The sequence below is a fragment of the Rhinolophus sinicus genome, chromosome 3 (assembly GCF_057876585.1).
Source record: "Rhinolophus sinicus isolate RSI-liver-muscle chromosome 3, RSI-T2T, whole genome shotgun sequence".
Taxonomy (NCBI): Eukaryota; Metazoa; Chordata; class Mammalia; order Chiroptera; family Rhinolophidae; genus Rhinolophus; species Rhinolophus sinicus.
The window spans coordinates 143,537,988-143,554,283 of record NC_142503.1 but is presented as its reverse complement, the minus strand read 5'-3'; the positions used below and the strand labels follow the sequence as shown (position 1 = coordinate 143,554,283).

General features: G+C 37.1%; 1 protein-coding gene across 2 annotated transcripts in view; it reads left to right on the top strand.

Annotated features, from left to right (window-relative positions):
• FBN1 (fibrillin 1) overlaps nt 1-16,296 on the top strand; it is a 233,149-nt gene that overhangs the window by 124,933 nt on the left and 91,920 nt on the right. For both annotated transcript variants that reach the window (XR_012494755.2, XM_019730687.3), the window contains exons 11-17: nt 791-973; nt 1,812-1,952; nt 3,670-3,789; nt 6,752-6,877; nt 8,655-8,777; nt 11,717-11,839; nt 12,927-13,079. Coding sequence is in view for 1 of the 2 variants with exons in the window: in XM_019730687.3 (XP_019586246.3) it covers nt 791-973; nt 1,812-1,952; nt 3,670-3,789; nt 6,752-6,877; nt 8,655-8,777; nt 11,717-11,839; nt 12,927-13,079 (969 nt within the window). In the remaining variant the exon portion in view is untranslated. The remainder of the gene's footprint in view (nt 1-790; nt 974-1,811; nt 1,953-3,669; nt 3,790-6,751; nt 6,878-8,654; nt 8,778-11,716; nt 11,840-12,926; nt 13,080-16,296) is intronic.

The following is a 16,296-nucleotide window of genomic DNA, read 5'->3' as shown; positions in this document are numbered from 1 at the left end:
TATATACAGCCCCGACTTCTCTAGGCTTCAAACTCTCTTATAAAAATGCTATGTGACATTGTCAGTTGGATGTCTGATATGTCAAAACTCAACTGTTCAAGTGGAAGTTAGCTTCTACCCACCACTGCAGTTTTCTCAATAAAAGGTACCAACAGCTACCTTATTGCTCAACCAGAAAACTAGAAGTCATTCTTGATTTCCTGTTCCCTCAGCTCTCACATATACTCCTACACCAACTACTACCCATTTATCTCTAAAGTATGCTTTAGATTTGTCCACTTAGGTCCAATTCCATCACTGCTTCCCATGTCCAGCCATTTTACCTTGCTTTTGGTCTTCTGCAACAGCCTGTCCGCATGAATGATCTGAAAATAGTCATCTGATCATGTCCCACTCCTGCTGAAGACCTCCAGTGGCTTCCCATTGCATATAGAACAGGCTTTTTAGTGTGCTCTTTAGAATCCTATGGGATCTGCAGGTGGGACTGGATGGAGAAAGTGGCACTATTCTTCCGTGAGGGGAATTATGATCTAGGTAAAGACTTCCTAGGTTTGGGAAGAGTACGTGGTACACACCCTGGGAAGTTTGGGGTTTTGAATTACTGTTCAGTATGGCTGCTGCTGTATGTATTAGGAATGGGAATGAAGTCAGGTTGCTGTGTTCCTTTTCTCCAATTGACCTATGTGGTCTGAGGCTCAATTTTATTCCAAGATTTCTTTGAAAAGTAAGGAGGACTTCCATGGACCTATGACATATGCTACAGTTTTGCTGTTGTGTTGTGTTTTTCCAGAGGATTTCAACAAGCTGTGCTCTGTTCCTATGGTAATCCCTGAGAGACCAGGATATCCTCCCCCCCCACCCCTTGGCCCCATTCCTCCAGTTCACCCTGTTCCTCCTGGCTTTCCTCCTGGACCTCCAATTCCGGTCCCTCGACCACCAGTGGAATATCCGTATCCATCTCGGGAACCACCAAGTAAGAATTCAGAAGTCATTTAGCAATTTTTCATGCATTGATCAAGTTAACGTTTTGTTGTTTATACTGCTTTAGTCATTAAATAAGTTTACCAGTTCTTAGATTAAATTTTATAGTTTAGTGGTTACCAGGGGGTAAGGGGGGTGGGGGGTGGGAGATGAGGGTAAGGGGGATCAAATATATGGTGATGGAAGGAGAACTGACTCTGGAAGTGAACACACAATGGGATTTATAGATGATGTAATACAGAATTGTACACCTGAAATCTATGTAATTTTACTAACAATTGTCACCCCAATAAATTTAAAAGAAAATTTTAGTTTACATAGTGTTGTATATAAATTTCTCAATTTGCCTATTGTGTAGAGAAAAACGAGAGGTTTTATAGTCTCCAGAGATTAATGCCCTTTTGTTTTCAGTCATCCTTGGGAGAGTTATGGGAGAGACTTCAATATGATTCACAGGATGAATTAAGAGAGGAGCTGTAAAATTATCCTTTGGGTTATATAGCGTACAAAGCAGTTTTGCAATACCACTGCCCTTGTTATTTTTTGCGAACTGGAGGCACGAGAGGGAGGCAGAGAAAGGGGTAGGGAGTATCAGGCAGAGGAACAGGTGACAGCTGGGCTGCAGTACCTGGCCACGTGTGCCACCGTGCATGTGCCATCTCTGTGGGCAGGAACAGAAGTATGCTCTATTGACGCCAGATGACCTTTATCCAAAGAGTGTCCTCCTTCCTTTATGATCCAATATCTTGCCCATTATTACTAGATTAAGTGCTGATGAAAGATGCCCTAGTTATAAATAAATTTAATGGAGTTTTATGTTTTTCCTTTAGGGGTGCTGCCAGTAAACGTCACCGATTACTGCCAGTTGTTTCGTTATCTCTGTCAAAATGGACGCTGTATTCCAACTCCTGGGAGCTACCGTTGTGAGTGCAACAAAGGATTCCAGCTGGACCTCCGTGGGGAGTGCATTGGTATGTACCAGTTCTCTTGGCTATTGCAGCTCTGTTCCATGACTATATAGGTGTTCTAGTCTGCTTGTACCCTGAAATGTAGTGGCATAAAGCAACACAAATGTATTATCTTATAGTTCTGTAGGTTAGAAGTCCAACACAGGCCTCATCAAGGTGTCACAGGGCTGTGCTCCTTTTCAAGGCTATTGGGAAAATCCATTTATTTGCCTTTTCCAGCTTCTCGAGGCTGCCTGTATTCCTTGGCTCAAGGCTCCTTCCTCAATCTTCAAAGCCAGCAGTGTAGCATCTTCCGATCTCTCTCTGACTCTCTGGTTCTCTCTTCGAATTCCTCCTTCCACTTTCAAGGACCTTTGTGATTACCTTGGGCCGATCTGTGGAATCCAGGAGACTCTAACATCTCAAGGTCTGCTGATTAGGAACACTGATTTTATCTGCAACCTTAATTCCCCTGTGCCATGTAGCATATTCACAGGTTCTGGGGATTAGGGCATGAACATATTTTGGGGAGCCATTATTCTGTCTAACACAGTGACTTTTAACTTTCATTGTAAAATACATTCAAAGTATTGCTGGTAACTCCAACTTATGTCATTGTACCCAAAGCCTAACCATTAAAATAAAGCATTAAAAGTATCCAAATTATCAAATTTTGAACGTTTCACTAATTTTACTGAATAATTTTCCAACTCTTCTCTAGTCATTAAAACTGAAGAGAGAAACTTTAAATGGTTGACAAGGCATTTACGCGAGTGAAGGGACAAAATGGACCATAAGGATAATCCATCTCTTTTAGTGGTTAAGGACATCCAGCTGCCATCTCATCTTTTTTTAAAAAATAAGTTTCTCTCTTAGTTCTGTTTCAAATTCCAATTCTGTAATTATGACCCAAGCAGAAATAAGTAGTTCTTGGTTTCCCGTGCTATGTAATTTCCTGGTGATATGGAAGCCCCTTATAACAGCATATTGAAGAGAGTCATTTAGTCCTTAGAGATGATGCAGAGTGGGACAGAAGAGGGAACGTCTAGCTCAGGGTTGGGGAGTATGAAGTCAGACCTGCATCTACCACAAAAGCATGTGAACTTGGACAAGTGGGTTAGCTCCCACATGCCTTCGCTTCCTCATCTTTACACATAGAGGGATATAAATCACTTTACCTCTAAGTATACTGATAGTTCTAAATGACTGTAAAATAATAGGAGCCAGTCTGGGGACATGATTGAGGCGGTGGAGGACTCTCTAGTGGGTGAGAATTGCTCTTACACGACAACTGCTTCGTGTTTCTGTTCTAATGTTCTCAGTGGAATTCAGCAGGGGATGCTTAGATATGGTTAAGACTTCTTTTTATTGAAAAATCGAGCTTCAAGAGACACTCAAAATCCTATCCAGAAGCCACTTCTGAGATGTTAGTCTGTTTGATTCCCCTGGGCCAGACTCAAGAAAGATAAAATATTTATTAGGTTGGAGTGTTGAGTTGCTATGTGTTCAGCATTTTTCTCTGAAAAATGACACAGGAAAATAATACACTTTAACTGTTCAACCAGTCTTTAAGTGGCTGGTGACATGGTATATTGTAGTGGAAAGAAAAAGGTCGTTTCACTATGCTATTTATTTCTTAAAAGGAAAGTGTTTTAACATGTAAAGGAAACCAATAAAATGGTCTTAGGAGTGATGAGTTAGTGCTATCGAATTTCTTACTAAAATATACTGTGTTTTGCAGATGTTGATGAATGCGAGAAAAACCCTTGTGCTGGTGGAGAGTGTGTCAATAACCAGGGCTCGTACACTTGTCAGTGCCGAACTGGCTATCAGAGCACACTTACCCGGACAGAATGCCGAGGTATGGTCCTAGTTTGGAATATGGGGCATTAGACGCTCAGTAAGGGCTTTGCTTTGAAGGAGATCAATGGAGTTTAAGTAACCTTTACCAGGAGAGGCTAATATGGCCACAGTAATTTTTTTTCACTTAATTCCAGATAGTGTCACTTCAAAGGACAATGTCGTAAAATTTGGCAAATATTCAAATTACTTTAAAAGATGCTTCTGTGCCTGCAGGAATGTCCTATTTTCATGACTTTTTAAAATCTCATCACTATTGCCTGTTAATTTTTAATCTGAAAGTTAGGAAATGGGGTTGTCCTTTGCTAACACAGAAACTGAGGGACATTTCAGGTGAAATTGATTGCAATTAATTTCTTCATGGAAAGGTCTAAAGGATGAGGAAGTAGCCGTTAAGTGTTTGCTGCTTCTTAGTGTGGTCAGCAGCTACATCACATGTTTGCCGGTTGGAAATGCAGCATCTCAGGTTCTACCTCGGATCTGCTGAAGCAGAATCAGCATTTAGCAAGATCCCCTAGGGATCCATATACACATTCAAGTTTGAGAAGCATTGCTATAAATGTTTCCTCATAAAAATTTTTCTTCAGGCTCGTTTATTAATTAATTTATCAAGCCACCCCATATGCCTCGTATTAAATGACTGTGATACACTAAGCTCCTTGAACAAAAGCAAGGTAGGCTTCTTACCCTCAGAGAACTCAAACATCTATATATCTCTATAAAGTTGGCACAGAATGAGCTGTATCATTGATTTTGTAAAGCCAGATAAAAGCAAGAAAACTATTAAAATGAAATACAAGGAATGATGGGGAGGTTTGTATCACTTAAAAAATGTGTCAGCTATTAATAAAGTTAATTTTATTTTCCCCTTTTAGCAAAAGCTCTTCTTATGGGTTGAAGATTTTCTTTATCAGTGACTGGTTTCAAAATCTTTAAATTTGGTTCTGATTTGTAGATTTCTTGCCATTGGTGTATTTTAGTGTACTACCTATAAATGGCAGCTTTGAGCAGAAAAAACTGGAGTATAGCATTTCAACCTGCTAATATTTCTATTAATGGCCAACTGACTGAATTATCAATATGAGTAGTTGGAATATTTAACTGATTTTAGAATCTTTTTAACATTAAAACTATTGTTTAAAAAAAAACTACTGTTTAATAGTAATTAGCATGAACAATGTGTATTAGGCATTTTGCTATAGTAGAGAATAAACTGAAACCAATGTTTTAGAAGACTGCACTATCAACTAAGCAAATGGAAGACATTACTGAGAGCACTCGGCTAGGAAGGGCCTGCCAGTATGCATGCGTGTTGCTGTCGTTAATCTGAGACAATTTATTAGAGACTGAGGAATACCTCAAGGCCTCTAGCACTGTCTTCTATAAGCGCTAGCACCAAGCTTATCACAAACATAAGAAAAGTTGATAACATGCTAACATTTTGGGATAGATGAAAGTTTGCCACAGAATGATCAGAAAGGCTGTGTACTTAGCTGAGGAGAAGTACATGATGGGCTAAATAGAAGAGGACAGAAAAGATAGACAGAAACACAGTTGAGAACTTTGAATGGCAAACTTTTCATTCATCTTGAAAAGCAGTGAGTAACCTGATGATGTTTTGAAATCAGTGAAGAGAGAAAATGCTGAACTCTTTGTCCTGTTTATTTTATCCTCAGGCCTCAAAAGATTATAGAATCCTAAAAAAAAAAAGAAAAAAGGAAAAGTTTGCTCAAGAATATGTGGCTTTTAATATTTTTTTAAGAGTGTGGAGTAAGTCAGATTTTAGCAAGGATTAAGAAATAAATGAGAGAGAAAAAGATCGTAGGTTGTTGGCACAAAGATCAGACAGAAGAAAAGCCCAGACTGCCTTAGCTAGTCCAATGACTCGTGTGGAAACCACTGCTGGATCTGCCCAGAAAGAAAGTGCGTCTGAGGGTCAACCACAAGACACCGTGCAGACGCAGGGTAGACAGTCAGAATAAGCGATATGCCATGAATGCACATTCTTGTCTTCCAGAGGATGCTTAGGGCACTAATACTCAGGCACATGTGGTCTCAGCTCTGCATCGGGAGGTGTGTTCCCATCCAATTCTACACAATTCCTTCATCTCTGTCTTCTGGGGAATAAGTTCTGGCAGAGATTGTATGCTGTGTAGACAAGGCAGCTGTGTTCATTCTCTTTGATATTCATCCAGGTATCTAGTCTACAAACTATAGGGAACAGAAAATCCAGGTAACATCTTCTCCAATTTGGGTTAATTATTAACCTTTAAATGAGAGGTTATTCAAGATACTGTCATTTTTAACACTTCCATATCAAGCTTTGTTGTTTAATAATAATATTAATAATAGCATTAAACATAATAGAAAAATAGGGAAATGCCCCCACAGTACCAATATTTTATTTGGTAAATAAAATTCTCATAAAATTATAAAAGAGACTAAGAATACATAAACAATAAAACCGTGCTTGGACCAGAACTGCCATCAGGAAGGTAGACATTTCAGAGTCACGTGATTGATGGTTTTCAGATGGAATTCAATATTTTTAAACAGCATCTCTGTTTTGTTGTTCTGGTATGACCTATTTGATCATCTGTTGCAAGATGCCAGCCAAAGTTCAATATGAGTAATGATATATACTGGCTTAATAAATTAGCTAGGAAAATAGTGAAGAAGAATCTATTTGTTTACAGAGTTGAAGTTTAAGGAGTCTTATTAGAAATTAGAGTTAGATGGAATTCTATTATATTGGCATTTTTCTTCTGTCATATGTCTTTCAAACTCTGATTAGTAATCCTAAATCTCATGTTATTTGATAGCATCTTGATGTCAAAGAGTATTATTGGAGTAATTAAAAACCCAAGCCTAAGACAATGAGTTTGGAGATGGAGGGAGGGAGAAATAAAATAATTTTAAATCCCCTAAGTAAAACTATTTCTCTGTTTCAACTTTGATTTTAGACATTGATGAATGTTTACAGAATGGCCGTATTTGCAATAATGGACGTTGCATCAATACAGATGGCAGTTTCCATTGTGTGTGTAATGCAGGCTTTCATGTTTCACGAGATGGGAAGAACTGTGAAGGTAATAACAGCGTGATAATAATAACAGTATACTACTATTATTCCCCTTCTTCCATTCCAGTTTCAGTATCATAAGTCTTTAACAAGACCAAATGTTAAGTGAAAGGTCAAAGTATTAAGTATATGTCACATATTGTTATCTGGAATGCAAGCATAATTTTCAACAATATTCATGTCTATAATTCACATTTCTATGTCAAGTACATTTTAAATATATGAGGAGAGCTTGCCATTTAAAGATCTTTGGTGATGTTAAAACTTTTGTAGCATAAATCATTACTTTCTAATTTTATAAAATCAGAATTTGTACATTGTTTTTTACAAAACAGGATACATCTAATCCCATTTATTCTTTAGTCATTTATGATCTTTGGTTTAAAGTGCCTGCCTAGTAATAAAATGCTACTAATGGGTATCTGAAAGTGTAAAACTTGTTTGAGAGAAATATTGACTATAGAGAGCCAGCCATAATTTTATATTGCCTCTTGAATTAATCACCTCGTTTTGAATTGGGCTGTTTCAAATATTTTGTCTTTTTCCCCTGTCATTTTTTCCTAAATTGAAAATATGACAATTATTGATGAGTTTCCACTTCTTAGACCTTTAGCAAAAAATGAAGAATGGCCCTTATCATCTTTCCCAACGTCTTTGGGAAAGATCCCAAGAATCTATTCATACATTAAAAGAATTTCAAAATTGTTCTTAGAAACATTTTTGGCAGAATATTATCTCAGTGATTCAATTCAAAGACTTAATGCCAAAATTCTTGGTTGGGATAGAATCCTGTTAAAAAAAGGAAAAAAAAAATCATAAATTACATTGATCTAAAGCAAGGGTGTCCAAACTGCTGCCCACGGGCCAACTGCGGCCCGCAATCCATTGTTAATTGGCCCACAGCAAATTCCAAAAATATATTTAGTTTACTAAAATAAACCAGGTGAGGCAATACGTACTTCACCTCAAGTGAGTGGCCCGGCTGTTTGTGTATTTTACCTTATATGGCCCTTGGTGAAAAACGTTGAAAAAAGTTTGGACATCCCTGATCTAAAGCCTGTAAGTGAAAACACATCATGTCTAAAAGATCAAGTGCCTCCCAAGACAGCTGTAATACTGAATAAAATAACATATTGATGAATTTAAAGAAATATCCTTATGGTCTAGGGATCCTAAAGGTTAGCTGGCCTGGCATTAATCCATAGCCGAGTCTTGCATTCTGAAAATACATTTTTTTCCTACCACTATTTAAAATTGCTTCAAACTATAAGCTGTCCTCTGGTTTTCACTTTTTAAAGAATCAGGAAGTAGCCTAAATATTTTTCAAATTCCATCATTTTTAGCTTTCATTTTGTTTTTATTTTCAGTATATTAGCAGTAATATGGATCTGTGAAATAAATATAATCATCAGAATATTAACACACTTTTCAGTTTGTAAACTGCTGTTGCTAAAAAGAGCCCTGGTAACTTCTATTGAGTCAAATTTCATATACATGTGCATACATGTATGTGTATGTGTATATGTGTGTATTACATATAAATGTTATACAATAAGTTTAGCCCTATAGTTTGTATGCACATTTCAAAAATTGAGTACTTGAAATATATATTTCATATGGCCCCTCTTCTCTTCGTCTGCTATAATTTGGATGATAATTAGCCTTAGACTATAAAAACAAAAAAGGAAGAAAGGTAAAGTAACAGAATTATATTCATCCAGGTTGGCTTTCTTTGCAAGCTTACTCTTCTGGTCATAAGAAAATACATCTTTTGTATTTTTCAGATATGGATGAATGCAGCATAAGGAACATGTGTCTTAATGGAATGTGTATCAATGAAGATGGCAGTTTTAAGTGTATTTGCAAACCTGGATTTCAACTGGCATCAGATGGGCGTTATTGCAAAGGTTTGTGCTCTAAAACTCTAAATCATATTCTTTACCTGCTTTTTCTCCTCTCTACATTGCTTAGAGGTACCATTTTTCCTTATTGAGTCTCCCCATTTTAAAGTACCCCTAATTCTGGTTTAGGAAACCTGACTGGAACTCCGTCTGAAGTCCAGCCATCCAGAGAGCTACAATTTATGCCCAGACGGCAAAGGGTATTTGGGGTATTCTCAAAGGAACCTGAAACGCTACATAGCAAATGAATGAGAAGCCAAACTACCAATTGGTCTGCCCACTGATGACAGCATCTTTTTAAATAAACTGTGATTTGCCTCTTCCTTGCAGTAGGGGAGCAATGGCAGTTAGGCTTCTTGATGGCTGTCATTTGCCAGCTCTAACATCCTCACCTGGACAAAATAGTATACTCTTATTGCAGTGATATCTCTTTCATAATTTCCTCCAGATACCTTAAGAAACAGAAAACTTTTCATGGACAATTTATGTAAATTTATCAAGGCACACAAGCAAAAAGAGAAACAGGATTAAGCAGAAGAAATAAATGAACCAAGAGCCATTGCTAGCTTAGTAGCATTTGAAATCATCTCATTACTCCAAGTATTGAAGCAAAAATGAAGATTTTTATTTGTGCTATTCCAACTTGGGTCCAAATTCTGAGTTGAAACCAGACTTCTCAATGAACCTCATATACTCAAAACAGGTCCAGGAAATCTGCTAAAATGCTGCACTCAGAAAGCCTTCTGCTCAGAGTTTCAGATGCACAACTGTAGAGTGTCAAGCTGTTCAAGATTGAGAAAGCAGAATCAAGTCCTATGGTGCCTCTTCTCTGGGTATCCCTGGTGGATGGCTTTGGTAAAGCTGTTATGGAAGAAAGCCTTGTATTAAGTCTTTGGGAAGATGTGCATTTTCTCTAGGTTTTAAAGAACTTCTAACTCTTGGTTGTTTACCTGCGTTTTCTATGACCTTCACAGCAATGGCTCTTGATGTGCAAATCTGTCTTCATAGCAAGGGAAAACATCTGATTTTTTCAAATTTGAAGTAGGAAATTGGTTTCTGTACTTTTGAGCTTGGTGCAGGAAGAAACTTAGAGTTAGAAAGACAAGATTAACACGTGGAAATATTCTACAATGTAAGACGGTGTATAACAAAGTGCCAAAATGCGCAGATGAAGTGCTGTACAAGTGAAAAAGAAAAGGGAAGGGAATGGTTGCTGGAATATTTGGAATTAGGCTTCCAAACAAAATAACAGAAGGAAATGTGAAAGCCCCTTTGTGAGCAGATCTTTTGCAAGAATGCGTACTCCTTCTAGCTGTCCACAGAGCACACGAAGATTCACTTCTCCATGTCTATGGGATGCTGATGACACAGGCCACAGCCTCTCAGCATTAAGTATGGCCAGTAAATAATGCTTTTGCGACTATTTCAGAAAAGACATTATGATGATTTGAAAGGTTTCTCTGATCTTCTCATTCTGGCTTAAGAATCTGAGCTAGAGAGAGAGGAAGAGAGAGGGAGAATGCTTCATATTCTCACCTATGTCTTCTTTTTTTCTGGTGTATAGAGAATATGGAATACACACACTGTAATAAGAATAAAGGAAGAAAAAGGAAAGAAATCCCCTGTATGCGGAACTTTTTCTTTTCCATAGTTTATCCTTGCCATCCTGGGATAAGAGTTTTCACTGAGTTCTGAGCCCACAAAGATGTGACTATTCAAAGCTGAATAAACAATGCTAATTGAATCTCTACAGCTAACTAATCAGATGAACAGCATGGCTTCCCTCATCCTTCTCTGAAAGTTGAGGCTGCTCCCTTTGAGCAATGCCTCCTGGATCTGTGTTACATCTGTGACCCCAGTAAAAAGCTTTCGTGTTACTTTTCAGGTTGTAGTTGCCACTGTTTTACTGTAGATCTCAACTTGAACAGAAAGGTGACTCAAATAACTGAACCAATTTGAGTTCATGTATATAAATATAACTGCTGTTTTAAAATACAAATCTGTACACGGAATCTTGGACCATCTATATGTATTTTGTGCCAAATAACACAAGCTAAGTAAAACGGAGAGGTGTTTCAGTCTCAATTTGACTTTTTAAGGTCAGAAGAAAGGAAATACTCACATACACTAGTTGCGTATTATAAAAGGAGTTGTTATAAATGACTTGCTTCTAAGTGTTATGTGTTTTCCCAAACACAATTTTGTTACCATTTTTACTTCTTTATATTAAAGGGTGAAAAATATCTACCATTATTAGCATTTATCCAATAAAGACTTTTACCAGGCTTACCTAAGTACACACATGTGATACTATAAAATATTTGTAATGCCTAAGTAAGATTTTTCTTTGTTGTTGGCCAGAAATGGTCATCAAAATCATTCATATTTATTTTCTGTTCCTTTTCTCTGGTGTGCCACCAAGGCTTTAGTTCTACAGCTCTTCATGCCATGCTAATTGCCCCAGAGAGCTAAGGTATGGATGATACTGGCATGGACACCAGTCTGGGTATTGGATGCCAAAAAGAAAAGCTTTCTGCCCAGGTCAAAGATGCAGTTTATTATCAAGCTAGATTTCTGGCAGTCCTGGAAGAACTGCCATGTAAAACATTACAAAAGATCTTTTGTATTTTAGCTATCACGTTTCTTCTTCCAATTCTGTTTTTGCTTTTGTGATTCTTTTTGGATTTAAAAAAAAAATCTCAGGAGAATATTATTAAAATAGCTTTCTATGAAAAAGAAATAAACTCAGGCAGTTTATCTCTCTCAAGTTTTTGTTACTAGTCTCTCGGAGGACAATGAAAATGCATCTCATTGAGCTCTTATTGTTGATGCTGCATATTATTTTCCATCTTCCCCATTTTCAAGTGTTATAACAGAATTATAAACATGTTGTGGTTTTAGATAAACACCACTTCATTTTTAATAAATGCTTTTCCATACCACAGATATTAATGAGTGTGAAACACCTGGGATCTGCATGAACGGGCGCTGTGTCAACACGGATGGCTCCTACAGATGTGAATGCTTTCCCGGACTGGCCGTGGGTCTGGATGGACGTGTGTGTGTTGGTAAGATTAAGTCATGACTAGATGTATGATAGAGATTTACCCTCTGTCAATCAGTAAAACCCACAAATAACAAATGCACTCTGCGTTGGCAAATATGAAATAACTAATATTTGTGGAGGAACAAACCAACAGTGTCAATTCTCTTCCTGTGTAATTGGATATTAATTTAAGGGATAGAAGGACAACCTGAGAAAAATGAAAGCCAAGGGACTCTCCACCTCTTCTTCCCCCTTTCCTTTCCTAATCACGTAGCTGTCCCCAATTTTCTCTAACCCTCATTTGTTGATAATGGTCTTTGAAATGGGCCTGTATATGCTCATTATTATCTCATGACAAACATTTTCATAGAGTATTAATGTCCAAAGGGAAGTATGGAATGCAAAGGAGAATATGGATAATCAAGAAACGTACGTGACAAATAATTTTATGTGGCTTTCTAAGAAGTTTGAGATTTGTCGAAAAATAGATAACAAATTTTATCCAGATTATTTTTACAAAAGGTAGTTAGTAAACCCTTTGAATTGGGAGGGGATTGGGCATAGCTGGAAACCCCCTCCCTGGTGGTAAAGATGACACTGTTTGACCACATCTACAGACTTATATAATGATCCTTTTACAGATTAAACTTCCTTTTTTTTTTAAAGTACATCTAATTCAGACGTTCGGTAATTTCATGTTTATTTTGAAGTAGGCCACATTTCTCATAAAGATCTTATTATGGGATGAGATTCAATGGTCATCCATCATTCATTCAACATTTATTAAGTGTCTGCTCTGTACAGGCCTGGGGAAGACAAAAATAAGTGAGATATGATTCCAGCGCTTAAATGCCTTGTAGTTGTGTAAACCATAATAGTCCCCAGAAAACTGGAGGTGTCTGGCCATTCATTGGTTTTCAGTGCTTGGAAATGGAATGTGATTTGTTTTATTATTTTCTATTGAGACCTAGCACCAGAGGCATTCTTTGTGAATTAGAACAGGGACAGTGGATAAATAAAGCCAGCTTCAACTTTGACCTGGGGGAGGGTGGGTTGGTTCTCATCTGTTTGAAGCGATTGTGTGATGACAGATGTTTCTTCCTGTTTAGACACACACATGCGGAGCACATGCTACGGTGGATACAAGAGAGGCCAGTGTGTCAAACCCTTGTTTGGTGCTGTGACTAAATCTGAATGCTGTTGTGCCAACACTGAGTATGCATTTGGGGAGCCTTGCCAGCCATGTCCTGCACAGAATTCAGGTGCGTGGGGTCAGAGGGATGCCTTTACTGCCTTCTGCCACCATCTGCAGTCTCGCATTGATGGAAATCACAGGGAAAGATTGCATATGCTCTCCACTGAACATCATGTACCTTCCTGGGATCTTGGCAGGGGCTCGTAAGGGTCTGACTTCGCATTATTCACCTGATCCTAACAGCACATTTGTGCCTCTCATCTGAATTCTTCCACGTCAAGAATACTCATGCTCTTTGGAATACATGCCACTTGCCATGTTTTCTAAAGTAGTTTTTACAGTGTTTGCATTTTGCAGGAATTGCTATAAAGCAGAATTTTACATAGTTTGTAAAAGGAAATAATTTTCAGGTTACTTGAATATTTCCAACTTCTTTTTTCCCGAAAGCCCTTGTGAATTTTGATCAAACCCCTCATGTTGATTGAAGTGTGTTTTTCCTAAATGATTTTATGCAACCCTAGGGAAACAGTAATTTCCTCGATTTGAAGTGACCTGATATAGTGAAAACAAAACTAGTCAGTGAGTCACAATTCTACTCCCTAGACACAGACAGACAAAATACTTAATTGGGGTGGGGGAGGAGGGTTAGTTTTCTGTGGATTTTTGTTTGTTTAGAAATTTTTCTTACCTATTTTCAAAAAGATTTGAGAGATGGTTTACATTAGTAAACATACTTATAATACAGAATAATATGGAAGAGAGATCCTTAGTTTTCTCATCTACAAAATGAGTTGTCTTAGGTAATCCAGAAGATACTCACCAGTTGTAAATTATTTCTATTCGTACGGCAAAAAAATAGTTTATTGAAATGAAAGCAATAGACTGTCTACATTTGAACATAATTTTAAGGTGGCTTGGCAGTTGACTTCTAGTGTCCTAAATTAGATCTAATATTGAAAACACATAACTCTGATTGGTTGGTGCACATCTAAGATTCAGCTAGTTCATTTCTGGCCTAGATAAAATCAATTAAAGATTAACTCACAATTTTTAAACATTTGTCATTTTGAAAATTATGATATTTGAAATTATAAAGTTAGAAATTAAAATATATTATGAGAAGTTAGAGAAAGTTAAATGGAAGACTTTAAAAGAAATGGGGGATGCCAATTAAAGAAAGAAAGCTTTATTCTGGTAGTTTACCCAGTGAATAATACACAAATGATCAGTTTTTATAGATTTCCAATCAGTTAAATACATATCTATAGTACTTCAGTTACATAATATACAAATATAATTTTATCCAACTAAGGTACTTCCATGTAACTTTATAGTTGTATATTATTACTATGAGCCTTTTGTATGTTATTTTAACTTTTTAAAGTACTATTTGTGCGTTGAATTTATTAGATAAGTATCATGAAAACTGGTGCCTGAGACTAAAGGTGGTTTGTTCACCTATCAAATGAGTGGAAGAACCAAACTTAGAATCAGGACCCTTGGTGCGTATAGTTCTGAGTTTTCTTCTGGACCAAGTGTATCTCCAAAGGATTTGTTATGATACATAGGATAATAAAGTGGACTTATAAAAAGATGAACAAAAGAGACCAGATTTCTTTAAGCAGTAAAACTTAAAGAGAGTTAAATTTGAGGCCAAATTCCACTAGCCTCTGTTTCGTATTTGAATGAATTTACACAGAAGAGGTCCATATGTGGAAGTGGTTTCATGCCGTTTGGTTTCTTCACTTCTTTGGTAGATGAAAATGCCAAATCATGAAGGATCCAAATATAGGAATCCCTCATTTCAGGAGAGGGGGGTTTTGAAAGGTACTGCAACTATCTAGAAGGAATATCTTTAGTTAATTTAATGAGAAACCCCAATCACACAACATGCAGAGCTCCTCTTTGTGCTCTGGAAGTCCGGCAGGCTATATCTGAAGATATTTCCATCACTGGCTGCTACACGTTTCCTCCTCACAGAAATCGGTCAGTTAAGTACACAGAAATGTAATTATTAGGACTTTTCTCATCTCTCCCCATACCACTGTCTTCATGGCACTACACTGAGTTAGCTCAGCAACAACTATCATTTATTAAGTGCTTGAGCTATACTAGGCATTGTGCTGAGCTCTTTACATTTTCTCTCCTTAAATCCATAGGACTATGGTGTGAGGTGAGTATCACTACCTCCAATTTGTAGAAGAGGAAACTAACAGAGGGAAAATGTTTGCACCCAAGACCCCCAGCAATAAGCATTGTCATCAGCATTCAAACCCATGCCCATCTGAATTCACTACAGAAAATAGTCTAGTACCAGATCTTGCCCAAATGGAAAAGAATGATGACGATACTTGGCCTGTATGTAGACCAAGCATCAGCTAATTTATCCCTGACTAGAAAGGGGCTTTTTACAAAACTGGTATGATTTCGGTTTTCCTGTTTTATTACTTACAGAAGTTCTCCACCTCTTTGGTACATATTTTAATTAATTGCTGATGTGAGAGAATGAAGAGGATGTATTTCTTTTTGCTTCCAGTTCCTGGCTTTCAAACACACAATGGCAGACACCTTCCATTTGTTCTTTTTTTGACTCCCTTTAAGATGATTTTAAAAATTAAGGGATTTCCCCACTCAACTCGAATTTACATTTGCTAGAAGGCCCAGGTTCTGAGGGATTTGACCTTAGTTATTTTTGTCTGTGTAACTCATTTGCATCCTCTGTCATCAGGAATGCAGTTTTCTAGTGTGCAAAAGTACAAGAACTATTTGCTTCAGCGGTGAGGTGCAGTTGGCCTCTGTAAAAAGGCCCATCCTTAGTAACCAATTTTTTTGCCACTTAAGCACAAATGATTTGCATTTGACCATGAGATTCACATGTTCATCTAAATATTGTTGGAATTGTATGTAAAACATTGTATTGATTTTAATGAATGTTATCCCAATACATTTAATTAAAAAAAAAAAATCGAAATCTGACCCATCACAAATTTGTGAACATATTCTATATACTTCAATTTCTTCAATAAGATCGCACAGGTTTAATATTATGCAATACTTTTTCTATGGGCTTATCATATAGAATGAATCTAACACCCTGAAGAATATTAACTTTAAAAATACACTTTAATGCAAAGCATAGATACCCTATTGTTCTTGTGAGTGGAGGTTGGAGACTTTGTAAAGAGAAATGAGAAAAATGTTAAAAATTTGGTTATATGAAAAACCTGCTCACACTGAGAAAATTATTCCCAAGATGGTGGGAGAACATTTTATTAATAGTTAAG